Consider the following 26689-nt stretch of genomic DNA (forward strand, 5'->3'; position numbering starts at 1 on the left):
CCTCAGGCATCAGGCGTGTGGTTGAATATTGTTCATGTTATGTGAATATTATAGGGAAATATTTAAAATATTTGAGGTATTTCAAGCATTTTAAATATACTTTATGTCTAAGGTTTCTTCTTATTCCATAGCTGAATTCCCTGGTCCCGGCGGATATCCGGTCCAATGCACCCTCATCTCTCAACCCTCTGTGTACAAGAACTTGTCCTGGCTTTCAACTGGGAAAACCAAGAGAAATCGCGTGGACAAAAGACACCCTCAAGCCTATCAAAAGGTCGTACAAAGCGGGTGATCGACTGTCGGTGTTCGGTGGAGACGGGGAGCTCAGTGATTAGTACGCCGTATCTGATCTGCCTCGTCCACTTGCTGCCCCACAATTCGATCGGACTATGCACCCCGCTGTCAACTGCCGGGACTTCTGCAATTCTTCTCTCGGGCTGGCTCAAGCATCATGACAACCCTCGACATGGAATTGGATGCGTCACGTTCGGATGCCCAAGTCACAGAGGCCAATGCCGGCACTGGGGATTCAGCTGAAGCGTCGACAGCGAGGGATTCTGCCCCCCGCAGGCTTCCCAAGAAACGGACCAAAACCGGTTGTTTGAGTAGGTCGCAATTGCACGAAAACCTCCTGCTACAATAAGACCTTCGGTTGACCAAGTGTTGTAGCATGTCGGAAACGCCGCATCAAATGCGGTGAGGAAAAGCCCACTTGCACCAACTGCGTCAAATCCAAGCGCGACTGCGAGGGATATGCCCCGCGAGTGGTTTTTAAGAATCCCATGGGAATCATCGGGGCTTATAGGGCCGATCACAGCCAAAATCCGCCGATGCAGACCGCTCCCGTGAGGATGCAAATGTCGAATGATTCCAGCAGCCTGCTTCCGCCCCAGCAAGCCGCTGCTGCTACTCAGCATCTCATTCTAGCACCACGGCCCGTGGAAACGGGGGTAATAGACCACTATACACCTCTGTCATCTAAGCTGGCTACGCCTGACGGGATTCAATTGGACACACCTCCCCCATTTCGCTATCCTGCCGTTCCCATGCAAGCGCCCCCCGATATGTGGCCAGCCCAGTCAATGGACCAGATTGGACATGTACCAATGCCATCTACCATGACCGACCACTCACAGTTTCAACCTCAGGACATCATCTTTGATCAAATGGGTGTTCGCCATATCCCGGACATGGGCATTGAAACGATAGATCAGGCCCACGACCCAATACGACACCCAGAGCAACCATATGCCACAACCATCTCATCGACGCCAACTTTCAATGAGACACGAGGCCAATACCAGACAAATCAGGCGCAAGTGCTTCAAAACCCTCAAACGCATGAACAATTCACTTCACAGCAGCCGCAGATTGTGTATGTGCACGATGAAGATGAAGACTTGTATGACGTGGAATCCGACGAGGATATAGCACATCAATCTCAAGCCGAAGGCTCCAATCAGTTAACGCTGATCATGGCCTCTGCCAATCATGATGACAGCCAGCTTCGCTCGTTCACCACATACTTGAACGAGCCCAACATTCTCGCCTCCTATCACCCCTCGTTGGCATCCTCTCCCCTGAACAATCCCAAGACAGCCCGTATATTTGCTCACTTCATACACTCAACCGGTCCCTCGTTGTCTATATTTGAACGACACGCGACTGACCCCTCTATCGTTCTGGGAACTCCAGTCTCGGCTGCCCAGCAGGGCTTGTGGACCTACACACTCCCCCTCAAGGCCTTGGAACATCCGGCGCTACTACAGGCCATTCTGGCAATCAGTAGCCTGCATATTGCACAATTGCAACAAGTGCCAACTACTGTATCTCTGAAGCACTATCACTACGCACTCAGGCGTGTCGGCCGTGCAGTCGGCCTTCCATTGCGGCGTAAAAAGATCGGAACCCTTGCCGCCGCTTTAGTTCTAGGGTACTATGAGGTGATATCTGCCGAGCACTCGAAATGGAACAACCATGTGGCCGGGTCAGCCCAGCTCATCCGGGAAATTGACTTTGCCGGCCTCACCCGAAACCTACGGGCTCACCGTCGCAGAGCCAGTGAGCAGCGGCGTCAAATGAGCTGTTCGGCGTGGCAAGGATTGGGTTACTACCCCTTCGATAGCGACACCTCTGAGGATGACCCTTTTGCCGAGAAAGAAAGCAATATCGACGAAGGGCTCATTGGCTCGCTGATAGGCCGAGCTGTCAACTACGATGAATTTGGACGCGTCAATGACGGGCATCTACAAATTCCTACGAGACACTTTTCTCGCAAAGACATCGAGACCTTTCGCATCCAGTGCGATCTTTACTGGTGGTTTATCAAGCAGGACGTGCTCCATAGCTTGGTCAGTGGAAACGGACTCTTGTGCGTCAAACTCTTTCTTATATATGAACGGGGACTCTTGCTCACTTTTCCCCTAGTATACCATATTATCAACTGGGCCAATGTCCGCCTCGAGCAAGAATTGGGAGACTGGATGCCATCTACGGCTCGGCAGATCATATCTGGCTGATGCTTGCGCGGATCACGGATTTCGGTGCTCGTGATCGCAAGCGGAAATTAAAAGCACTCAAAGCAGCCGGCACAGACTGGAGGCCAACCCCAGAATTGTTCAAGTTCATAGGGCGCTTCAGTAAACACGATCCCACTCAAATGCCAGGTCCATCCAAGCCTTTTGGGCCGAAGGGACCTCCTGGTGGCTCTTCTATGCCCAAGGAAGGAGGTCCCGTACAACAGGCAGGAAGACCTACGGCAGATGGATTGCTATCCCGAGGTCCTCCGGCACCCGCCCAAGCTAGTCCTCCGATGTACGGGATGATACCCCCGACAGGCCCAACCCAGCTTCCGTCTGGATTCGCAGACAAGCCCCGCCAGGAACGGGCATCTCCAGATAGTGATGACTCTGACTCGGGCGCGACATACAGCGAAGCAGAACAGGAATGGGAGGAGATCTTTGCCACCATGGACACCTTATTCCAGGCGCTGGGCAATGATTTCCGGCCTTTACCAGCAGACGTCACTCCCCCCATCTCGACCCCGTTCGGGCCCGCTCTTCAATATCGCACGCATACCATCGCGGTAATCTGGGGGTACTACTACGCCGGGCGCATTCTGCTCAATCGTTTGCATCCATCAATGCCCCCAGCCATGATGGTATCCGCTGGAGTAGCGGCTCCAACGACAGCAGAGTACGCGCAGATCATTGGGAAAATCATTGCCGGCATCTATTACCCGCAGCGCTACAATCTCGCAGCCGGCAGTCTGAGCCCGACGCTCGGGTCGTCTCTGACTGACATGACCGTGCCGGTGTTCTTCGCTGGTGTGCAATACACAGATGCCACGCAACGTGGTTGGACAATCGCAAAGTTGCGCGAAATCTCCCGCCTGACGGGATGGAAGTCTTCGGACGCTGTCGCCGGGGGCTGTGAAAGAGCATGGGTCACTGCTGCGGAGCATGGTCGCGGGCCGCCATATCAGCGGTCTTTTGAAATGGATCGGCATAGTGAAGTAAGTCGTGAAGTTTTGGGTGGGTGAGTTATGCTGACTTTTGTCTTCTGTGTAGTACCTCGAGCGCAAGGCGGGGATGTCGAACAACGACCTGCGCTTCGTCACGATCAACGCCTCGGATCATGTCCAGTACGGGTTTGGAATCTTGAGCTTGGAGGACGATCTGAGCGTCTTGGAGTTGTAGCCTGAATCATTCACATGAATATTCTGGATATCTGCAGAATCGTAGGGTGTACCTACATTAGTTCCCACGTCGGCAGTGCAGTGTGGCGGAGACTTCCCCCACATGTCATCATCGCTTTCATCGCTTCTGCCTGACGCATTGTAAGGCTGATATTTGGCCTTGATCTTTCTTGCATAATCTTCAACTCTCCCTTCATCTCATCCGTTGGCTCTCGCTTTCTCTCTTTCCTTTCACCTCTGTCTCACCGTGGTTCCTCCATCTCCACCCGCGGCCCGCGAGTCAGCCGCCCTCGTCATCCACGGTTCCCTCATTCTCTCCGAACCACCTGCGACTGTGATTTGTTGATCAGGCGATAGTTCTCGGTCATGTCTCGTTATGACGATTATCGGTCGTCGACAGGCACCCTCGACTCCCGCGACCGCTATGATCGGTACTCGCGGGGTCCCCCGGTAGCCGAACGACCCCGCCACGCCGAGGGCGAGCGATTCGAGTCTCGTCTGCGCGAAGACGACCTATACGGCCCGCCGGCACGGGCTCCAGGCCGATACTATGAAGACGACCACCTGGTTCAGCCTGCTGGTCCCCTGGTGGCGCATGACCGCCGTCGTCGCCGTGACGAAAGCCCCTCCTTCCAACGACCCCGTCTCCTTAGGCGGCAGTCGTCTCTTGATACCTTCGATCGTCCTCCACGCCGCAGAATGGATGCAGACCGCGCCCCGCGTATGGCCCGGGTGCCTGCACCACCGCCCCCTCGGCGATACTCGCCGGGACGATATCGTGAGCGCGAGGTCTACGAGGATATAAGAATCGCAGAGCCCGACTACTACGGCGATGAGGAATACAGAGAACTTCGTGACAGAGAACTCATGGCTGATCGTCGACGCCGTTCGAGTAGCGGGGCCCATCACCGCGAGAGGCACGAGGACAAGCCGTATCCGCGCAAAGGCAAGACTCGTCTCCCACGCCGGCTTGTGCATATCCATGCCATCCTGGATTTGGGGTATCCGTTCAAGGAGGAAGTATGATCTCCGCTTTTTCCCAGAAAGGTTTCCCACAGTACTGACCTGAGACAGGACGATGTGATTGTGATCCAGGTGGCCTTATCCAAGGACCAGATCGACGAAGTGATCAGTCTGAGTCGGGAATTCCGCCGGCCCTCTCCCACGGAAAGTGAGTGGCACTGTCGATTCTCTAATATTAAGGACAACCCCCCCATTAACCATCCTTCGCAGCCGAATTTCTCCATATCCCCGCTTCCCCGGCTCGAGATTGGCCTCGGGAGCGCTTAATGACAGAACACTTGACTGTCGATGCCCATTCCCCGCGCTCGAGCCACAATGCCTTTATTGTTGAGGCGTCGCCATCGCGATATCGATCCCACTCGCGCCGTCCAGATATCGAGTATGAGGAGCTGATAGAAAGACCCCGGGTACGAGGCATCTCTCGACCGCGGTCCGTGTCCGTCCATGGACGCCGTCGGTTGTCATCGCCCGTGCAATTGATTGAACCACGACGCCACGAGGAGCGCCTTGAGTCTGACAGGCTTCACCCCGGTCCTCTAGCCATCGTCGCACGTCCCCGCCACAGCGATAATGACGTCAGTAACTATATTCGCGATCTGGAAGAGGAGATGCGACTCCTTCGACTGGAGCGACAAGGCGGGATAGAGATTACCCAGCGGCGCGAAATGGACACCATTGACAATCGGGGCAATGAGGAGGAAGTGACCGAAATCCGGCAGCAAGAGCGCAAAGGTATGCTATAGGAAGCTCATTTGGTTTTGATTTTCTAATGCTCTAACCCTTTTTAGAACCGAACTCCCGGATTATGCGTGCGATGATGGCCACGCTGACTTGAACGGCCCCCATGGTTACTTTTTGATTTACGCACGGATGATTTCTATGTGATTTGGATGGCATGACTTGGGACAGGCGAACAGGATGTTCTGTATTTCTTACTTTGATTTCATTTCTTTCATTTATTTCATGGATTTTTGATATCATAAATCGACGTCCCGTAGATGAAACAGTGGCGGTGCGGCTGAGGCGGTGCAGGGCCAGTGCGGGATGGCAGCCTCCAACAGGGCGCGATTCCCTCCCCATCACCCTCTTCTCTGTGTTTCTGTATCCTTTTGCTTACACTCTCAACTCGCGGAAAATAACCAATCATGGATCGGGTACAGGCTTTCGGGAAGAACTTCAGGTGAGCGCAGCCTCAGACCTGACACCCCCTATATCTCACTGCCCCGGATGGCGTACCCCGTCTCCTAGTCGCGTGGGAATCATCGCCTACTGACACGGTGTTGTGTGTTTTCGTTGGGTTGAGTAGTGCGAACTTTACGCCTTTCGCGCAGCGCACCCAGCAGATGATCAAGGAGCAGCTGGGCCAAGCCGAAGACAAGACCCAGCTCCCCGATGAATACATCGAGCTTGAGAAGCGCGTCGATGCGCTGAAGCTTGTCCACCAGAAGCTGTTGCAGGTGACGTGAGTATTTCCCCCACTATTGATAAAAAACCGCGTACCCCTTGCGCTGAAACGAAAGAATTCGCTGACCCGCGGCGGGGGTGTCCGCAATGTCCAACCCACAGCTCGCAGTACTCCAACGAAGCCTACGACTACCCGCCCAACATCCGCGAATCCTTCAATGACCTGGGCCGCACCATCAACGAGAAGGTGCAGCTCCTGTCGCAGGCCGGATCTCCCGCCGAGGCCCAGGCCGCGCTGACGGCGCCGCCGTCCGCCAAGCCGCAACCCAAGACCTTCAACCACGCGATCGCGCGCGCCTCGCTCGCCGGATCGCAGACCCTGGTACAGAGCGTCGAGGGTGAGGACCCTCTCGCCACTGCGCTGGAGAAGTATGCCCTGGCCGAGGAGAAGGTCGGCGAGGCTCGCCTGTCCCAGGACGCGCAGATCCAGTCTCGCTTCCTGGCCGGCTGGAACACTACCCTCAACACCAACCTGATGTTCGCCGCCAAGGCCCGCAAGAACGTTGAGAATGCCCGTCTGATGCTTGACTCGGTCAAGGCGAGCAAGAAAGCTGCCGCCCACGGTGACCTTGACAACCTGGGCGAGGAGGCCCGCGCTGAGATCGAGCAGGCTGAGGATGAGTTTGTCGGCCAGACTGAGGAGGCCGTGAGCGTGATGAAGAATGTGCGTTTCTTTCTCCGTCTAGTTGTTATAAGAACTGTGCTAATGTCGCCTGCAGGTCCTTGATACCCCCGAGCCCCTGCGCAACCTTGCCGACCTGATCGCCGCCCAACTCGAGTTCCACAAGAAGGCCTACGAGATCCTCAGCGAGCTTGCCCCGACTGTGGATGCACTGCAGGTCGAGCAGGAGGTAAGTGTTCTTGTGGCTGAAAAGATGGACACCTGAATCTAACCACCCCCTCCAGGCCAGCTACCGCAAGAGCCGTGAAGGCGCATAAGTGCTTTGGGTATGATTTTTTTGATTTTTGTTCCAGCCTCTGAGCAGCTTCGGCTTTCTCTGTATCTAAACCCTTCTGCTTCTGTTGTCCAAAGGGATTCTGTTCAGTCTTGTTTGCGCCTGAAATTGTATACATGTCGTAGCGCAGTGCAATGACCTTCGTCTACTCTTTCGAGGGGGGAAGTATTACTATAATCATCATATTGTAGTGGTATCCATGAATAGTGTACAAAATAGGTCTCAGTACTTGGAGGCCCAGTTTAGTGACCGCCCTGGTTGCCTGAGGCATCCATATCCGGCTAGCTCCAGGAGCTCCAACATCAACTCGCCCTCTTCCAACCCACACCCCGCCCAGCCCATTCCTCGAGGTTTTCGTGTGGATATCTGTGCAGAAGAATTTCGGTCTTTGCTATCGCTGCGCTGATCGTTCAACCATCTGAGCTGTCGACTGTAATTCCTTCCCCGACCTCCGTCCTCACGCCATCAAGTGAACATCGCTCTTGACTGTCCTTGAAGCGCATTCGACTTGAATAGCGTCTGAATACTTCAGCACACCCAATATCATTGCCGTCCGAATTCCATATCTCAAGCGCAACGCCCTCTCCGACGCTCTGCCACCACCCTCGAAACTCCAGATTCTACAGATTACCCCTCCAGTCACCCGACTTTCCACCCGCAACGATTGTATGTTCTTGGACTAGGATATTATTTCGAGGATATACACACGAAAAAATAAGCTCCAAGCACGATATTTATTGCGGGGTCCTCGAGCTCGGCCACTTCACTTTCTACCCTCGACGCATACACCACACGTTGGAGGGATAATCGATCTTATTCCGATATTGAAATTCACTTGAAAAGAGACGAAACAGCGACAAAATGGCAAGCGGGTACATTCTGTCTCCCTGTCGAGATCGAGGACAGGCGGGGGCCAGATTACCAGGCACTAGCACAGCTGGGGCATGGTGATATGGTTCTCTATGTCCTCCATTCCCTCTATCTCTATCTTTTCCTGTGCGACTCTCCGTGCTAACCTTTTCCCCTAGTTGGAGTCTCATCATCGGCCTGATCATCGTTGTGGCTGCATCGCTGGCAGCCTGGTTCCTCAGCCCCAAGGGCGATAACCAGACGTGAGTTTTGCTCTGATCATTATACATGGGCAATTTATACATGCAATCTCCGTGTGCCAAGTCGCCAGAACTCAAAGGCTAACTTCCTCATCCCATACCTAGACTTTGGCGGAACACCCTCATCCTTTCATTTATTTCTTGTTATTTGATGTGGGGTGCGTATCTCTTTCCTTTCCCTCTCTTTAAGTCTATTAATCTCTCCCCACGAGAGAGAAACTGACAAATCCTCGTTACAGCCATTGTCTTCCTCGCACAGTGGCATCCGCTCATTACGCCCAAGAGATCCGATATGCGGCCTGACCGAGTACCGGAGTAAAACGGTTGTAACTCTTTTGTGTTGTTTTCATGCCTTTTGGTGATTTTGTAGGTCATTTGGGTTATTCGTGTTATTCGTGTTGCGAGGGCTAGGTACTGGCGCCTGCGGTCAGATATATTATGACTGAAAAACCCCCTGTGATGGGACTTGCCTACTCTGCATGGTGATGAAATGCAACTACGGGATGCATATGCACTTTTTTTTTTGCGGGTGTTCTGTATGTATAGCCTTTTAGATATGTTCTCTTCAAGTCTGCATTTTCTCAATGGATTCGTCCAATCTATCCCCTCCTTTTAGCTAGTATGGATGCATAGAAGTGCTTATTTTAGGTATGGTCTATGAAGGAAGGGATATCTATGGATATAGTACGAATTAATTTTTAGGTATTATCTGCTATAACGATCCGTAACATCCGAGGCAATCGCATATTCTAACCCTACCCAATGCCGACAGCCCCTAATATCACCTTCTGCACCGCCCAGCGTGCAACCTGGCCCGCAACAGCCACAGCCACAGCACGCAGATAGCCACATCCGAGAAGGATATACAAAGCCTCGATATTACTCAAGAGCACAAGGTGGGTATCAACAACGCCGAGAGAAAGCAGCGAGGCAAGCAAATCAAAAAGACCCGTGAGGTAGCTCGTCGGCGTCGACGAGCGCAGCGACGCAGCCGTCGCCGCAAGCCAGGACTCCAGGAACGAGGCAGATGGCGGCGATGCGGGTGGTGAGGACGACAACGCGGCTTTTGCGGATAGGACTGCAGTAGTGGACAGATCTGCGTGGGCTGCGCCGATGGGCTGGGTGTGCGACCGCATCTGCGCTGCTGTCTGGCTGTGCGCGGGGATGTCCGAGAGGCTGGGGCTGTTGTCTGTGCCCCAGATCACGAGCAGGATGGGAAAGAGTTTCGCGCAGCTGCTGACTAGCAGTGCTGTGCTGATTGCTGCGGGACTGGCGATTGTGGGTGGTGGGAGGGGCTTGATTCTCTGGAGCGGTGCTGTGGAGGTTTGTCGGAGAGGCGGTGCTGGTCGGGGAGCTGAGGCCATGTGTGGGCCTTGCGGTGGAGGGGATGAGTCTTTCGGGGACGTCACGTCGTTAGACAATCCTGAATTGGATGGCTGCGGAGATGGTGAAGCCCAGGCGGTAGGTGTAGGGGGTCCCAAAGGGAGCTGGGTTGGGTCGACGCTGGTGCTGGTGCCATTGGAATGTCCATTATTGGTATCTGTGCCACCTGGTCGACGAGATGCTGGGACCAGGATCGAGGCCAGCAGGCGCACGCTGAGGTGGTGGGCTAGGGTGGCGGTGGCATTTAGGCTGAGGAAGAAGAGGTATTGTACGACGATGGGGGCGCGTGCGAGAAAGGTCGTAGTCAGTGAGGGATCCTTTTCGAGGCGCGCCCAGGTCAAGTAGACATCGAAGAGAAGCAGGAGAATGCCGAGGCGAACAATCGACCGCTAAAATGCCACCGAGTCAGCTGTATGATTCATATCGTCAATGGGGACGCCCACTCACGTCAAACTGGTTGTCGGCTCGCCCTAGTCGGTTAAACAAGAGGTGTCGGTAAACCTGGTCCCGCTGAATTAGCAATCTGTGCTTTCCAAGTTCATTGTCGCTGTCTCTCTACCTGTGGCTTGATAAGGACGAGGTCGATGAAGAGCACGACGAAATCATATTCGACGTATTTGTCGGCGAAGCGCTGACAGCGCGGACATTGCGTCAGTCGCACCCCTTTGCCCAGGGAGCGGTCATCGGCACGACTATACGCGCTGTAGAGATGAGAGACTGGATAGGAGCATTCGATGCAGATGGGCATGGTGTGACGAGGCCAAGTGCATCGCGTGGAGCTCGCGTCTGTGATCGCAGGCGGTGAGGGTCATGGCAGATGACTTTATGCACCTAGATATAACGATTAGTCGTCCCCTGAAGTCGGACCTATAGTATTTACAGCTGTTGGTCCTCCACACCACAACGCAGAAAATTTAGTCACCACCTCAAGAATATGTATACTATATATGTTCATGCAATTGACCAGCAAAAAGTGCACTCTCCGAACACTCTTGTATCCCAGCGTCGGCACTGAGAACACATCGACCATTATTGATACCAAGCCTCTCCGGACTCCTTTAATTCTATAATTTCCAGAAATGAAAAGATTGGCCAGTCAGTGTAGAAGCACCCTCGCCATTGCTTTACTGTCGCAGGGCTTTTGGGTACCCGCGGGTTGACGTGACCCTCTATCTCTCACGGAAATCCACCTCGACGCGTTGCAAAAAAAGAAATCACTCTGATCCCCACGAAAAGCCAAATTCCCTGTAACTCCAGCCAACTTGTGCCATGAACATCGAATCTCAGACCATGTCCTCGCGGTCCATTGATCGGTCTTTGAGCCCCTTCTATCAACTTCCAGTCCTCGGTACAATACCCTCGAAATTGTGAATAGATCCAAAATCCCAGAGACGCAAGCACATACTAACCAGTTAGCCTTTCACTGCTCCCGACGTAGTGTCGACATTCTCGCACAACAACCCTCAACGATACTTCGGTGTGTCGAACCAGACCGCAGAAGGAACTAGATAGTATATAAGCCCGAATATTCCAGGAGGTTTTCGACTCGGTGGCAAAAGACAGAATATGGTCAAGTGCTAAATGGTGATGGATGGTCTAAAATAAAGTTATCGAAGTAACATTGCGCTCAATTTTGTAAGCATTTCGACCAAGTTACGCGCATTGAGCCTGGCGTTCCCAAAGTGGTGTGCAGGGCTTGCTTTACCCTACTGGATCATCCACAGCACACAAATAATGGTACAAGCGCAATGGGAAAGCACCAATATATAGCTCACTTCCCGAAGATATTCTTCAACTTCTCCCACCCAGGGAGCGTATCATTGCCCCCAGGCTGCTCTCCCATGAAACTATGATCCTCGGTGGCACAAGTCGGCTCGCCATTCACAGTTGTCTGTTTGATATCTTGCGTGGCGTGGTATTCCCGAGTATTGTATTTGTCGTCGGCGTGGGCCTTCTGATCGTGTAAACCTTGGAATTGTCCTGTTGTGGTTTTAAAATTGCTTGGCTGATTGCTTGCCTGAAATGGAGACATGTTATTAGCTGGAGTAAGTAGTGAAATCGTGCTACTATTAGACACCTACATCAACGTCTTCTTTTCCCTGGCTATCGATATTGCGTTCTGGGCCATTGACGTTGTTGGCAGGTGTAGGCACGGCACTACTGCCGCCGGCAACGGCGGAGGTTTGGCCACTGCGACTGGGCGTATCTGGCATGTTTTTCTCTTGTTTGGGGCGTTTCGTCTGAGCGGAGATAGAGGATGTAGGAAGTGGTAATGGCCCGTTGAGAGCCAACTAGATGTCAATCTCTTTTATCACACGATACCAATGATGTCAGACTGGCTATAGTCAGTTCATTAAATGAATCTGGGGTCATGACGACAATGGGAACCATGGGAACCATGGCAACCCAAGATGAAGTCATAATAAGTCTGATCCATTAATTCTGAGTCACCTTCGTCATCTAGGGCTTTGCTTTTAGGAGAAATCTAAGTTACTCCCAGTGGAATCATCCACTTCGGTCCAAGTAGTAGTATTTTTCAGGTTATTTACTTAGATCACTTAGATAATGGTTTTGCAAATTGTGCAAAAATTGGAGAAAAGTTTGGCAGAGCTCGATCCTAATGGCGAGGGATATAGATAACTCCAATACATATAAATTTTAGAATGTATCCAATCTCAAAAAGGACTAGGCTCGATTTTCGTTTCATTCATCACAATTACTACTTAATTGGAATGATTACTCCGATCATACTAAAGCACTAGATAAACTTACAAAAGCATAGCCGGAATCACATTATAGCCCGCGAAAGCCTCTGCCTCAGTTAAAACTAATTCTATTGCTCCTGCACAAACTCGGTCAGATTATTTAATTTTCTACTTGATCTCTTCCACGCCAGGGACAAGTATATTGACTTTGCGAGGCCTAATAGAATCGTTATATAGCACAATATTGTCTTGGCTAATCACTGGATCATAATAATTGAGGTAACTAGGAGTCTGGATAGGGACAGCAGCGCTTGGTCTGTTGAAAAGGCATACATATACAATACAAAGAGAAGAATTGAAACCCATGCTAGAACTCATTACGGGAGACTAGTCAACATTGCGCCTCTTAGTCAATATATATGATTTTGAGAATAGGATTATAAAGAGTTTATGCTTGCATTCATGGCAGAGGTAATAGACAGCAGCAAAAAAATCAAGATCGGCCATACAACTTATAAACCTACATACTAAACGAGTACCAAAGACAGCGTAGCCACAAGAGTGACCCGCCAACAAAGTCGTTCGTTATACAAGAGGCCGAACCAATAGCTAGCACCGACAAATTCTAGTTAGTTCGCCTAATTATAAGCATATTTCAAGAAACATTGGCATTATTATCACTCTTCACTCTGATGCTATCTCTTAACCTGTCCCCTCAAATCTAGGCTATCATCCAATAGTCACATACATACTCTTGCTAGCTGAGGTCTAATTCATCTTCCGTTATATACGATAGGAGGAGAACATTAAGAGAGCCTAATTCGGATAGACTAAGAGCCATCCGCAAGTACTAATCGGGTCTAAAATAGGTCAATGGTGCGTGCGAAGCGAGTGCGTATACTAGGGTAGGTGGTGGTATTATTTAGTGCTTCATCTCAAAACTTTCTTCATTTATAAAGCGCTTCCCAAGTTTCTACATAATGATGGGTTTAGCATATGTTCGGATGTCTCCGACATAAGATAAGCCCTCAAAATAAAGGAGTTTAGCCTTCGAATACATAATCACATGAATTGTACATATGGCCCTAGTTTCGGCTCGCCCAGAAAAATAGGTCTATGCCGAAAGAATATATCTACAATATAATAGCCTATTTAAAGCACAAGCTGTATTCCACCAAAGAGCAGATATTATTGAGATTAATTAGTCTGTAAATAGGAAAAGACGAAAGCCCAATTACTGTATCGTAGTACCAAAACTAGTTAAGGGATCGGAGCCTCGTTTACAAAATACCTTTTAAATAAGCGATAGTACTATAAGCTAGAACCACGTATATTATATAAAGACTAGGTCGCTAGGTATTAACTATACCTATTTTCTTAAATAGTTAACGTAAATAAAAAGTGGCGTTAAGAGAATTGCTCCTAACTCGCTAAGTAAATTCGACGGTAAATAGTGATGGATTGTGAATCGTTTAGGTTATAGCGTATATAGAGAGGAGTAGTACTACTGGCTTAGCAAAATATAGTAGAATAGGAATCTACGTAATACCAAACGACTTGAACATTCCAGATAAAAAAGTTTTTATGGACACTAGAACTTTATCTAATCACTAACTTTAGCCTCCAACAAAATTAGGATAGAGCTGATGTTTTTCCTTGCTAATTTTTGTGCTCGCTGATTTTATAGATCGCCTAAGTCCTGTAAGTGTTCAAAATTTCCGGTATTACGTAAATATTCTCTACCCCCCAAATTTCCCTCTAATACCTTCAATTAACCGTCTTCCTCAGCAAGAAAAATCAAGTTTTCTCGTTAGAAAAAAGTCTATGCTGGTTTCCTATGATCTTTCTACACATCGTGCTAAATAGTATTCTATGATCCTCTTATCCAATAAAACAACGGCATAAACACATAATTCGACTACTTGGGTTTCAATTCCGCTTCTCCGTCAACGCATACAAAGATCAAAAATATCACATCGGAGCCTCAGCGTGACTTCACATACAAAGAATGATTGGTAGGATGGGTGGCTCGTATGGTTATAATCCGAAAGAGTTTTTAATAGGCAGAGTCGGCCCAACGTAGAAACAGAAAAGTTGCTCATTCTTACAATTTGAGCAGCTTGGAAGATTGGTATCGCATAACTTTTTTGTCTCTCGGCACCATTTGCAGGGTATACTGCTCTTTCCTAACTGTTCAGACCCTTCGATTGGTGAGCCCGAGCTAGAATTTCTATTGCATAGATCTTCTAATAAGCCGGTGTTGAAATTTGTCTTCCCAGGCCATCGACAAGGAAAGCATGTTTTAAGAAAAGCGATCCAGCGAAAAGGTGTTAGTTTCTGACTAAACCCTTTGACTCTATACCGACATTGTGCCGGACTGTTCACGTAAAAATCCGAGGGCTGCTATTGTGTAATGCCAACTCCCACGCAATTTCTCGAGAATATAAAAGCTCCTATCCGGCGGTCACCAACGCCGACATTATATTTGACAGGAGAAAGGGTGGAAAAAAGTAATAACTTTTACAACATCGACAATACCAAGTGCCAAAGCTCTCTAGTATTTCTAAAGTACGACTTTGTAGCCCATCGGCATAGTCTTTCTTCGTTGGACCCCTTCTTCGATCAATGATACGAGTCGACATGTTGTACTGAGCTGCCCAACATTACCCCAACGATCAAAAGGTCCACACTGGAGATCAGGCCATTGTCAACCGTGATTCTGAGGGAGAGTGAGAAAGACCGCCTCGTCCAGGACATGAGGGACTTTCTCGAATTGGAGACTAGGAGATGGTATGCTCAGCGTTCGATCCCCTGGTAAATTCCGAATGGTTGACCATGAGGAGAGCATGGGAGTAAAATTGACCGAGTCTATCTGGAAAGAAGACTGAAGCTCTCATTTTTGAGAGGGTAGCCTGATGTACCAGCCGTCCGATGTCTCCCCTCCCTTCCTTCCTTGTAAAAGCAGTTCAATAATTCCAAATTGTTATGAGGATGCACGTAGACTTTCGCTATTATCACTTTTATTATTACCTAGTAAAAGATAGTTGTGGAATTTCCAATATTAGCTCCGATTAATTTATTATTCAAGTTCAATAGATCGACGATCGGTTCCACAATGAATTACGCTAAGGATGTGCCACTACCTACTTCAACTTGTCCCAAGATATTAAACCCAGGCTCTACCCAAGGCCAGTCGATTAAATATGTAGAATTCAAATTTGAAAACCCCTACCGTCCACGGTCAGTTGAACAAGTGAAAAGCCTAGGATGAAATGCTGTTGGACACACGGATCAAACAAATGCTCGATATCATTATATGCCAAAACCGAAAATTGAGTGTCGGTGGAGTTTTGAGTTTAGCTTTAGAGGTCCTAGGAACGTGTGGGGTAGGGGTAATAGCTTAAGAATACCGGTGAAGAGAGCTCCCCGCCTTTCCTTCCCGGCGCCCTAAATCAACCTAAAGCACAATGACGAACGGTGCGCAAGAGCTGACATCTCCAGGAACCTTGGACGTTTCCTATACTTTTGCTTCAGGAGGGTTTTCCGAAAGAAACTATGGCAGCCTAGATTGCTTTACCGTTCATGCAAAAAAACCTACTCTATGAACCTGGCTAGCTTGCCTTTGGACATATACGTACACTTTAGTAGTGCTAAATGTTACCTTGAGATACTAGCCACTCGTTCTAACCAGACATATTTAAAGGAGGCGCTCTTTCACTATATATCGAAGGCACTATCGTGAACAGACCTAGTCTAAAGATATCTTTTGCGTTAGTTACCGTGCATTATTCATGACGGTTGATCGATACCCAATTGCCAGCCAGCCACCGTCGGTGCACGGAACAGACAAGCGTCAAAAGTACGGCTAGATACGCATGCCGTAATGGCTGATGATAAATTCAACATCTAACTAGATTTCTCGCCTCTGAGATGGACGGTTTTAGTTCAGCTGAAGTGGATCTATTAGGATATATCGGATGTGTGCTTTGTACTAGCCGTCCCCTCGAGTCGGACCCACAGCATTTTCAGCTCTCTGAGATGGAAGATGGACGGTTTTAGTTCAGCTGGAGTGGATCCATTGGGATTTATCGGATGTGTACTCTTGTACTAGCCGTCCCCTCAGCTGAAAATGCTGTGGGTCCGACTCGAGGGGACGGCTACTATTGAAGACAAATGGGGCCTCCATGGTCAGATGAGGAGACATACATAACAATCTCCATCATCGTGCAGGATGTCCCACAATGATGCACGGCTCCATCAAGACAAGTAGGTACGGGACAATGTGGAAGGCAATCTCGTCTTTTTCGAACCGCAGATCAAAGAGCAGCACCTAGAATCTATGTAAACGCGCAATGTACACAACAAAATCCCTCGACGAGGTAGTAGATAGAGTGGGTCGAACTAGTGGGAAATGTAAGTTGGCTATTACAGCCAAGCTTAGGGAGGAAGTTTGGAAACCCCTTCCATGCACAATCCCGCAGCTTTTGCGCTAGAGAGGCGGCTTCGCGAATGTTATATGCACATGGTATTTATGCCGATGGCTACAATTGATACTTACTGCATCCTGACTGGGTGCTAGCTTCAGTTCAAAGCTTACTTCGTTGCATAGACATGTGTTCTCTCTGGCGAGAATCATCCCCGTTCTCCAGACTTTCCTGTTTCCGATTCAGCTCTAGGCCTGAACGCCAGAAGTTTCCTGCCTTTGAGTATTCTGTCTTCCAACATGCGTGCTTGCTGTTACATAGTTTCGTCATGCCCTCCACAGGAAGCGCCACCGGTATATATCTATGGCTGATAACCTAATTGAGTTCGATTTCTTCGTCCGAGACTACCATATTCTCCTTGCAGAAAAGCCGTTAGTACCATGCTGTCGGATTTTTAAACAATCGATTTGTACACCACCGGGGTCTTATGGTGAGTGCTGGGTAAGTGATTGCATTTTGCGGTGTAATTGGCAGAGAATTTGATTCTATAAGGCCAAAAGTCAATTATTGTGCAAGGATTGTGCCTTTGCCAATTGGAAAGGTGCTAAGTCAGCCTGCTGTCAAATTTTGACAACATATCGAGTGAGAAATTACATATCGCAAATTTCTTGTGATGTATGTTCTAGGTATTTGCTATTTAACGAGTAGTGTAGCCACCGTCAACCAAGATATCTGAGCCAGTCGTATAGGTACTCGCATCACTGATCAGATACACATAAAGACCCTTCAATTCCTTCGACACACCCCAGCGGCCCATCGGAATCAACGAATTCCACAAGTCCTTCTTCTGCTGGGGGATATAATCACTCAGGCCCGTATCAATGTACCCGGGGGAGACCGAGTTGACTCGAGCAAAATCCCTCCACTCATTGGCAAGCGATTTTGCAAAATGCACACAGCCAGCCTTGGCTACATTGTACGAAGTCTGCTCCTGGGGGAAATTCGCAATGTGGCCCGACATCGACGACGTCAGCACAAACGAGCCAGTCCCCCGCTCCTTAAAATGCGACCCAACGGCTTTTGCGCAGTAAAATGGCGCATTCAAATCCACCTGAATAATCTTCATCCAGCTCTCAACATTGCCGTCCAACACCCCCGCATCGGCCGCTTGGCCGGCGTTGGCAATAAAGCCGTCGATCTGACCGAAGTCACGGATAACAGTTTGGACAAGTTTCTCGACTGAGGCATAGTCGCAAACATCGCAGTAATAGGCGACGGCTTTGACGTTAAACTCTTCCCCCAACTGGACCGCGTTCTTCTTGGCTTCTTCCTCGCGGGTGAAATATGTGATGGCCACGGCGGCGCCCATCTCGGCGCAACCGCGCGCAGCTTCGAAGCCGATGCCCCGGGTTCCGGAGGCACCGGTGACGACCACGACCTTGCCCTTTAGGTTGAACAGATTCGCCAGTCGATCGGCTTTAGGGATAGAGATTGGCATTTTGCATATGGATTCGGTGGGCGGGAAGGGAAGGGATTGGACTTGAAAATGGGGAAGGGGCAGTTTCAGGGAGGGCGGTAGTATCGAGAACCCTCGAATCCCACGCCAGCAAATAAATAAACGAGGGGGATCGCCTCCGTTCCAGAACCAGAACAAGTTGAGCGGATCGTCCCAAATCTAGCAAAAATGCCGAGTGGCATGGAGGGCGAAAACGCCAAAATTTCCCGATTGAGAACCATCTCCACCGTCCAATTTGCGATGGATTTGCAAAGCTACGAAGAAATACTCATGACCCCGCGGACTGACGCAGTAAGTGGGATGGGTAGGGACAAGAAAGATATAAAGCAGAGCTGCAAGCATGGAGGGATCGGAAATCAAACCACCCTCATTCACACATTATGGAGGTATACATGACCCCCCCCCCCCCTAGGCTTCCAGTCTGCCGTACCCTTGATTCTAACATGATCATAGAACCCATCATTCGTCTTGCGCGCCGTCAAGGACGTTGTCATTGAAGACCGTCCCAAGCCCGTCCTCAAAGATCCCCACGATGTTATTGTGCATGTCGCGCAAACCGGAATCTGCGGTAGCGATGTACGTGTTCTTTCTATCTACCACCATGAGCAACCTCCCCCAAGAATTCAATCTCACCCGGCCACTGCAAATAGGTCCACTACTGGCAACGCGGCCGTATCGGCGACTACAAGCTGACTGGCCCCATGGTCTTGGGCCACGAATCTGCCGGCGTTGTCGTCGAAACCGGCGACAAAGTCACCGACCTCAAGCCCGGCGACCGCGTCGCTATGGAGCCCGGCGTACCTTGCCGACGATGCGAGTACTGTCGCAAGGGCTCTTACCATCTCTGCGGCGACATGATCTTCGCGGCCACTCCGCCCTGGGACGGCACTCTGGCTAAGTACTATGTCAATGCGGCGGATTTCTGCTACAAGGTGCCCGACTCGATGACCCTGGAGGACGCGGCGATGGTCGAGCCGGTTTCTGTCGCAGCAGCTATTGCAAAGACGGCTGGGTTGCGAGCACACCAGACTGTACTTGTGCTTGGTTGTGGCCCCATCGGGGTTCTGTGCCAGGCTGTTGCGAAGGCGTATGGCGCGAAGATGGTCGTGGGCGTTGATGTGGTGCAGTCGCGACTGGATGTTGCTAAGTCTTATGGCACCGACCATGTTTACACTCCTACTCGTGCCGAGCCCGGCGCGGATCCCATGGAGCATGCGGAGAAGGTGGCGCTACAGATGAACAAGGAGCTGGGCCTTGGTGATGGGGCTGATGTTGTTCTTGAGTGTTCTGGTGCCGAGCCCTGTGTTCAGCTCGGTATTTATGCGGCTAAGCGCGGCGCTACATTTGTACAGGCGGGAATGGGTAAAGAGAACATTGCCTTTCCCATCACTGCCGTGTGCACTCGTGGCTTGATTATTAAGGGATCTATTCGCTATCTTGCAGGCTGTTACCCTGCCGCCATTGATCTGATTGCCAAGGGTCTGATCGATGTGAAGCGGTTGATCACAAATCGGTACAAGTTCGAGGACTCAGAGAAGGCATTCGAGCTTGTCAAGGCAGGGCGGCAAGATGTGTTTAAGGTGATGATCGCTGGCGTGGGCTACTGAACAAACCTTGCGACATGTTGACGATTGATAAAAACGGAGAATCACGAACAAGTTTAGATCGGAGAGAATGGAGCTATAACCAAAGGGAAGGGGCAGATTGTTAGATTCAATAGATTGCGATCGATTCTTGAAATTGATACAAGATGGCAACTTTCATACCAAACCGGGCCCTTAGAGCCGCTCCACCCGGTAGAAGCTCACAGCCTGCTCGGGGATATTGACCTAACAACCATTCCCTAATGTCAGGAACAATCATACTCAGAGCCTCAGACAAATCCCATTCCCCTTAACGACGCCGCCTACGCTTCAGTAATATTGAGTATCATCAAAAGTCTAGTCTAGTCAACATAAGCCGTGTGGGGCAAAGAAGATTCAAATCTCCTGTATCGACTCGAACGCAACACCCCATTCTTCAGACAAGTCCTTGACGCGGTATTCCGTAAACAAGCCAAGGTCGTTTTCAATGTGCTTCAGCAATCGAATGACGATTTGTCTGTCGCCCGAGCTCGATAGACATCGTCCAGCGATGTACAACGGCTGAATCATGTATTTCTGCACCGCGGTGTTGGGCATTCCATGCGCGATGGGAATAATTTCCATTGCGTGGTGGTGAAGGTCACGCTGCAATGCATTGTAGGTGCTCAGCAGATCCCGGTGTTTGCGGGGTTGCATAGCAAGGAACAATTCTTGGGGCTGGTTCACTAGTAGCAAAATCCTGGCCATGTGGTAGAATGCCATGGCGATTGCACAAGTCTCTGACCCGAACCAGGTCTCAGGGATGGAGAGCTCTTGGGGGTTGCCTGTTGAAGGTGGCGGGAAGGTTTGAGTGATTGGGGCCAGGAACTCCGTCGGTAATGCGTGGTACCATTGTGTAAATTCCTCATCGAGATGAGCCCAGTGAGGGGAGGCACCACAATCGTGGCTAACCAATTTGCACAAGAGTCGAATCAGCGCCTTGAAAAATGTGGTCTCCTGATATAGCTCGTCGATATACTCCAGCGCCAATTGCCCGGTGCCGTCGAGGGGAAGGCCCATCTTATGCCAAAGTGTGAAGTCGTCTGAGTCGAGTCGACATGGTTGATGGAGGACCACTGCATGGATTCATTAGTGACTAATTTCGAGTATTTGTTGTGGTAGAAGTGGAAGACGAACGTCCATTCAACATATCATTCAGGGCGAAGAACCAGAAAGATGCCTCAAATGCTCTCATTGGCTGGGGAACCCGGTAGGAGTTATCGGGTGTGATCGGAAGATTGAGGTGGGGCCGGAGCAGCTTGTTAATGCCATCCAAGTGGCCGCTCCACGCTCGCATTGTGCTGCTCAAATCCTCATATGCACAGAGAATGCAGGCCGAAAGAATTTGCAGGGCAGACGACGTACTTTCGTAGTCATCGAGCTGATGCTGGTCGCTGCCAGATGATTGATATATTTCACGGGGAGAAAGATGAGTCGAGGAACTGGGTAGATGGGATATTTGGCTGCAAAGGAGCAGAATTGCCTTCTCATAATATTTTGCCCCGTACCATAAAAAGTCAAGACCAGATTGGAGGAGAGCAGATGCTGTAAGGCTCGATCGACGCGTGTTATCTGTCGCGTGAGTAGAATCTTTCATCTGACCCAACTGCTTCGCCGCGATGGCACAAGCAGAATATCGCACGAGCGGGCTTTGAGCCGCAAGCTGGACGACATATTGACTGAAATAGGATCGCTGGGGAGTAAAGACATCCATCCATTGTCCTGACCCTTCCGCAAAGTGGCGAAGAAAAAAGCCAGCCTCCGCACGATCCTGATTTGTTTCCTCTGGTAGACAGGCTGGGATAGCAGATGTGTGAGATGACGTATGGCTGTTGCCCGTTGAAGGACCTTGAGTGGCAACCGGGCTGGTATGCAAATTGACCGTGGGCAAAGACTGGGCAGACGGCGTTCCAATGGCTTCTGGGAAGGTGTTGGAAGGTGAAGTCTGAACCAGGAGTCCCCCAATTGGTATAGATCCACGTGACTGGATTGGCGAGACTAGTGATCGATCCGGGGAATGATTTCCACAAACGCTTGCATTGTCATCACCCTCAAGGTGGACTTGACTGGTTTAGTGAGGTTCTGTCATTTGCCACTGAGAAAGCATCTCGGGTCTATGTAACATACGCGACTGCGTCGGTGATCCCCAGATCTCCGATGACTCCTCCTGATCAGGCGGCTGGGGCCGCGCAGAGCGTGTCTTTGGGGACCCTTGGACACGGGAAGACGGGGTCGGTGTGGCGAAGGTGAAGCAATGTGGTCGGAAGAGGCCGTCGATGATTCTGCACGCTCGACCACTTTCTAGACACCGGTTGCATTGGGGTCGGTTTTCATCGCACTTAATTTTGCGCGCCCGGCATTCGGGACTGTAGACGTTAGTAGCGATGCAAGAACGTCGCAGTGTCACATACCAGCCTTTGCGGGACCGATGAGCTTCTCGACCTGCCATCTTTCGGGACGAGACACTGTCCTTTGAACCGGGCATGGCGGACGCAATTCCGGAAGAACACAAATATGAGGTATGCAAGACATCGTATACTCCAAAAACGCGGGGGAGGGATTGCAGATGGCTGCTGACTCATGATTTGCCTTGTATGGTTTAGCGTGAACTCTGTTTCTCCGTGTCGTCTAAGCGTTTATCCGCCAATTCTCATTATGCTCATTATTATGCTCTGCAGTGTATCTATTGGGATGCTCTTCATTTTGCTATAAAGCACAGTCACATTCAAATATCTAGAACACCTGCAGAATGCATAAACCGAGAACGTGGAACCGAGAAGCGAACGGTCCTGATTCCGAGCGCCGAACACTTGCCGTCTCGACACCCGCTGGGGCAATTACCGGAAAGGCAAAACTGCCGACCCCAGCAGTTCCAAGTTCCACTTCGATTCAACATTCGCCTCTATTTCCATACACAGTCGGATGCTCTCTCCTCTGTGTATTATCGATTCTGGGGAGAGGCACGCACATGGAGGGGCAACTTCAAGGTCATCGAGTATAATTATTTAAGATGCTGCCCCTCGCTAGAACCAAATCAATCATCATTGTGACAGCATCATCCCTCGTTCCTTGACAAGTTTCCTATCCTTCCCGCTGAAAAATGCCTCTCTACCAGCCCCCTGATGTGCATGCGCCGGTGCTGTCGCAATTTTCCTTGGCCGGGAAAATCGTCGCAGTGACCGGTGGCGCTCGTGGCATTGGCCTGGAAGTGGTCCGTGGCATGGCCGAGGCCGGGGCGGATGTAGCGCTTCTCTACACTACCACCACGGATGCCCCCGAGATCGCCGCCCAAATCTCCAAGGAGACAGGCCGTCGGATCAAGGCTTATCAGTCTGATGTGACTAGCCGAGGCGAGATCGCCGCAGCCATCAACCAGGTTGCCGAGGAGTTCGGCCGACTGGACGTTGTCATTGCCAATGCTGGAACCTGTACCAACCGCCCCAACTTGGAATATGATGAGCAGAGCTGGGCTCGCGACAACCGGGTCAACTATGATGGTGTGATGTGGACAGCCCAGGCTGCTGGCAAAATTTTCAAGAAGCAGGGCAAGGGCAACTTGATTGTCACTGCGTCTGTGAGCGCCATTTTGGTCAACATTCCCCAGACTCAGGTCGCATATAACGCGTCCAAGGCAGCAGCCGTTCACCTGGCCAAGAGTTTGGCCGTGGAGTGGACAGACTTTGCTCGGGTGAACTGCATCTCGCCCGGTTTCATGCTGACCGAGAGTGAGTTCTTTTTTCTCCTGGTTGTATCACATTCTCAATTAACCTTCACATTTAGTGCTCACTCAGCAGCCTGCGGAGCTCATGGAGAAGTGGATGTCGATGATTCCCGGAGGTCGCATCTGTGATCCGGCCGAACTGAAGTCGGTAAGTTGCCTGACGCAAGTAATCCCATCCTTTGACATATATTAATGTTGGCGACAGGCGTATGTTTTCCTTGCGAGCGACGCTTGCTGTTACATGACTGGTTCTAACCTGGTTATTGATGGTGGCTACACTCTGCCTTGAAACACTTTTTTTTTTATCAATGTATAGATCTTTATGACCTAAAGAGGGTCAACTTCCCCATAGCCTAGGTACGGTGAATTTGAATTGGTTTCTTCCCACTTAGACCGTTTCAAACCATTGTAGTGTCTTGAAACAGAAACTAACATCGCTTGGGCAGTCCAAGCTATCTCATAATTTGAACTCGGTCAACTGTTACTTGACTAGGAACCGTATGATCCCAGTCTAATGGTCTCAACCGCCCCGAATTTTGGCCTTGTGAAACATTCGCATCCGTCCCCTTGAATCTTACTTCGGTACTTTGCCACGCACGCCCCCGTCGTCCCCCCGAAAATGCCGCATATTGGTCCACCAAAGCACTCAGTCAACTTTCGGGAAGGCTTCTCTCACAGCCACCCCGAGAATTCACGCAGGCAGGATTCACCCGTTCCGGATCGACAGTTCTGCTTGTGATGTCACCGCTCTCCTAAATTCCCTCTTTTGGAAAGGTCGTGGGGGTGGGGGCAATAGAAGGAACGAGTTTCCCCATACCCCAGAAACTTGCATACGATCAGGATCATGATTCGACACAGGAAAGTCGGCCAATCTGGATCTAGATATGATACATTGCCTTCTACCAAAGGAGTATATATAGTGACACTGAAGCCCCTGGCGTCTCTACGACACGAGCTACGCTTCAATATTTTTTTGGGGAACGTTTTTATCATTTTAGTCGCTTCGCGTTGCCATCGTCGCGATGGTTCTCACTATCAACAGGAATGGGAAGCCCTACTGCGGGTTTACGGGAGGATGGCTGGTTGTTTGGATCACGGTCGGTCTTCCAATAGAATCATCTGTGGAATGGCTACTAACAATGCGCAGATTGCGTGCGCTACTGACATGACCCTTTTTGGGTATGACCAAGGTCTTTTCAGTATGTTCCCCCCGGATCAATTCATTGGGATATCGAAATAGCTAACGCCTTATGTTTTGCTAGGTGGCGTAGTGATCTCGAATGATTTCCTTTTTATTCATGATCTTGTTGGACCGACAAAAACAAAGACACTTTCGACTGTCACTGCGATTTATGACATTGGGTGCTTTTTCGGTTCAATTGCTGCTTTCACTCTCGGAGAACGATTGGGTCGAATCAAGTCCATCCTATATGGAACGGCCATTATGGCTATTGGAACCATTCTCTGTGCGAGCTCGTTCTCTCTGCCCCAGATCTTTGTTGGCAGAGTAGTTCTTGGGTATGTTACCTGTTATACTCGACATATTAAGTCTCTGCGAAGTTCTTACGATTGAAATAACAGCATCGGCAACGGTATCAACACCGTCAGTGCGCCTCTTCTTCAAGCGGAAACGGCCAACTCCCGGTGGCGAGGCAGACTGGTGATGCTGGAGATGCTGATGAACATTGGTGGATTCATGGTCGTCAACTGGATCAACTATGGCTTATCATTTGCTGGCGGTGCAATCTCGTGGCGACTTCCCATCGCCCTTCAGTTCGTTTTTATCTTTATCCTGTTCGGCACAGTCCCCTGGCTGCCCGAATCACCAAGGTAAAGATGACTCTACCTGATCGATATCGCACGATGTAGATGAAAACTAATAATCAAGCTCAAAATAGATGGCTCATGTCCCACGACCGCGAAGTTGAAGCCGTCCAAGTCCTCGCGGCCCTTGAAAACAAGACAGTGAACGATCCCTACGTCTCCACCCTACGAAACGAAATCGGTTACAGTATTCATTTTGAGCGCGAAAATGCCATGGGCTGGTTACAGCTAATTAGCTTCAAGAAAAAGAACAACTGCACCAAGACCGTCCGGCGACTACTCCTTGGAGCGGGTACTCAATTCATGCAACAATTCCAAGGAATCAACATCATGTCTTACTACCTGCCGACCGTCCTGACCACTGCTGTCGGTACAACCGAAGAAATGGCTCGCCTATTGACTGCTTGCAACTCGGTTGTCTACTTTTTGTTTACTTGCATGTCCGTACCTCTCGTTGAAAAGGCAGGTCGTCGTGGTCTCATGATGGCGTCGACTTTCGGCCAATTCTTTTCCTTCCTGGTCATCACTATCTTGCTCCGGTTTGCTTCAACTTTGCCTAAAGGGTCGTCTGTTGCCTCGGCTTCCATTGCATTTTTCTTCCTCTTCTATATTTCGTTCGGTCTCGGTATGCTTGGTGTGCCATGGCTTTATCCGACCGAGATCAGTTCACTTCCGATGAGAACGAAGACTGCCGCCCTGGCGACTGCAACAAATTGGTACATTCTAATCCTTAAGAGTTTACCAAATCGAAACTGACAGCACCCCCAGGATTTGCAATTTTGTCATTGTTGAGATCACACCCATTGCCATCCAGAACATCGGATGGAGGTTCTGGATCGTGTGGACGGTATTCAACGCCGCCTTTCTTCCGGTTATTTACTTCTTCTACCCGGAGACCGGTATGTCTGCTCTCAATTCATTGTAATCAGTGTCCAAAATACAGCAAAGCTAACAACAGCCCACAGCAAACCGGACCTTGGAAGATATCGATGCTTATTACCGCACTAACCCTGGTTTGATTGTGGTAACGGATCCCGATGCTATTTGCGTTGAGCGACCTGTCAAGTACATTGTGCACGAACAGGAGGAAGTTCAAAAGAATGCTGATAAGGGTGGTGTGAACATGGATAAGGGAGGTGCTGAGCACCATGAATAGTCTGTTGGGGGGGAGGGGGGGATGTTTGGATTAAGTACATAGTCTCATTGAATTGCGCGGCTTTTTCAGTAGCGCTGTATATGTAAGGG

At 50.1% G+C, this 26689-nt stretch overlaps 11 protein-coding genes across 11 annotated transcripts; 7 read left to right on the top strand and 4 right to left on the bottom strand.

Annotated features, from left to right (window-relative positions):
- Window positions 1-451: 451 nt before the first annotated feature.
- NUU61_010050 (uncharacterized protein) lies at window positions 452-3698 on the top strand (the record flags this gene model as incomplete). The annotated part of the gene is made up of 4 exons (XM_056660575.1): window positions 452-605; window positions 670-2371; window positions 2428-3514; window positions 3570-3698. 4 exons carry the CDS (start codon window positions 452-454, stop codon window positions 3696-3698), a joined length of 3072 nt encoding a protein of 1023 aa, XP_056507073.1.
- Window positions 3699-4063: 365 nt separating this feature from the next.
- NUU61_010051 (uncharacterized protein) lies at window positions 4064-5555 on the top strand (the record flags this gene model as incomplete). Its single annotated transcript, XM_056660576.1, has 4 exons — window positions 4064-4717; window positions 4772-4868; window positions 4931-5452; window positions 5509-5555. The coding sequence occupies 4 exons, from the start codon at window positions 4064-4066 to the stop codon at window positions 5553-5555; spliced, it is 1320 nt and encodes a 439-aa protein (XP_056507074.1).
- Window positions 5556-5947: 392 nt separating this feature from the next.
- Window positions 5948-7123, top strand: NUU61_010052 (BAR domain-containing protein; the record flags this gene model as incomplete). The annotated part of the gene is made up of 5 exons (XM_056660577.1): window positions 5948-5967; window positions 6024-6182; window positions 6287-6848; window positions 6904-7035; window positions 7091-7123. 5 exons carry the CDS (start codon window positions 5948-5950, stop codon window positions 7121-7123), a joined length of 906 nt encoding a protein of 301 aa, XP_056507075.1.
- An 878-nt stretch (window positions 7124-8001) lies between these two features.
- NUU61_010053 (uncharacterized protein) lies at window positions 8002-8568 on the top strand (the record flags this gene model as incomplete). Its single annotated transcript, XM_056660578.1, has 4 exons — window positions 8002-8012; window positions 8169-8252; window positions 8355-8407; window positions 8489-8568. The coding sequence occupies 4 exons, from the start codon at window positions 8002-8004 to the stop codon at window positions 8566-8568; spliced, it is 228 nt and encodes a 75-aa protein (XP_056507076.1).
- Window positions 8569-9004: 436 nt separating this feature from the next.
- Window positions 9005-10380, bottom strand: NUU61_010054 (sterol homeostasis protein ARV1; the record flags this gene model as incomplete). Its single annotated transcript, XM_056660579.1, has 3 exons — window positions 9005-10021; window positions 10080-10133; window positions 10192-10380. The coding sequence occupies 3 exons, from the start codon at window positions 10378-10380 to the stop codon at window positions 9005-9007; spliced, it is 1260 nt and encodes a 419-aa protein (XP_056507077.1).
- Window positions 10381-11403: 1023 nt separating this feature from the next.
- On the bottom strand, window positions 11404-11845 carry NUU61_010055 (uncharacterized protein; the record flags this gene model as incomplete). The annotated part of the gene is made up of 2 exons (XM_056660580.1): window positions 11404-11649; window positions 11714-11845. The coding sequence occupies 2 exons, from the start codon at window positions 11843-11845 to the stop codon at window positions 11404-11406; spliced, it is 378 nt and encodes a 125-aa protein (XP_056507078.1).
- A 5613-nt stretch (window positions 11846-17458) lies between these two features.
- NUU61_010056 (SDR family oxidoreductase) lies at window positions 17459-18259 on the bottom strand (the record flags this gene model as incomplete). The annotated part of the gene is made up of 1 exon (XM_056660581.1): window positions 17459-18259. One exon carries the CDS (start codon window positions 18257-18259, stop codon window positions 17459-17461), a length of 801 nt encoding a protein of 266 aa, XP_056507079.1.
- A 186-nt stretch (window positions 18260-18445) lies between these two features.
- NUU61_010057 (NAD(P)-dependent alcohol dehydrogenase) lies at window positions 18446-19884 on the top strand (the record flags this gene model as incomplete). Its single annotated transcript, XM_056660582.1, has 3 exons — window positions 18446-18568; window positions 18731-18853; window positions 18928-19884. 3 exons carry the CDS (start codon window positions 18446-18448, stop codon window positions 19882-19884), a joined length of 1203 nt encoding a protein of 400 aa, XP_056507080.1.
- Window positions 19885-20256: 372 nt separating this feature from the next.
- NUU61_010058 (Zn(II)2Cys6 transcription factor) lies at window positions 20257-22384 on the bottom strand (the record flags this gene model as incomplete). Its single annotated transcript, XM_056660583.1, has 4 exons — window positions 20257-20975; window positions 21037-21960; window positions 22027-22265; window positions 22311-22384. 4 exons carry the CDS (start codon window positions 22382-22384, stop codon window positions 20257-20259), a joined length of 1956 nt encoding a protein of 651 aa, XP_056507081.1.
- A 615-nt stretch (window positions 22385-22999) lies between these two features.
- Window positions 23000-23909, top strand: NUU61_010059 (uncharacterized protein; the record flags this gene model as incomplete). Its single annotated transcript, XM_056660584.1, has 3 exons — window positions 23000-23624; window positions 23680-23768; window positions 23826-23909. The coding sequence occupies 3 exons, from the start codon at window positions 23000-23002 to the stop codon at window positions 23907-23909; spliced, it is 798 nt and encodes a 265-aa protein (XP_056507082.1).
- A 733-nt stretch (window positions 23910-24642) lies between these two features.
- Window positions 24643-26600, top strand: NUU61_010060 (sugar porter family MFS transporter; the record flags this gene model as incomplete). Its single annotated transcript, XM_056660585.1, has 7 exons — window positions 24643-24717; window positions 24768-24819; window positions 24883-25138; window positions 25202-25450; window positions 25519-26160; window positions 26213-26343; window positions 26410-26600. The coding sequence occupies 7 exons, from the start codon at window positions 24643-24645 to the stop codon at window positions 26598-26600; spliced, it is 1596 nt and encodes a 531-aa protein (XP_056507083.1).
- Window positions 26601-26689: the final 89 nt, after the last annotated feature.

The sequence above is a fragment of the Penicillium alfredii genome (genome assembly GCF_028826965.1).
Source record: "Penicillium alfredii strain IBT 34128 chromosome Unknown utg000012l_segment0_segment0, whole genome shotgun sequence".
Lineage (NCBI taxonomy): Eukaryota > Fungi > Ascomycota > Eurotiomycetes > Eurotiales > Aspergillaceae > Penicillium > Penicillium alfredii.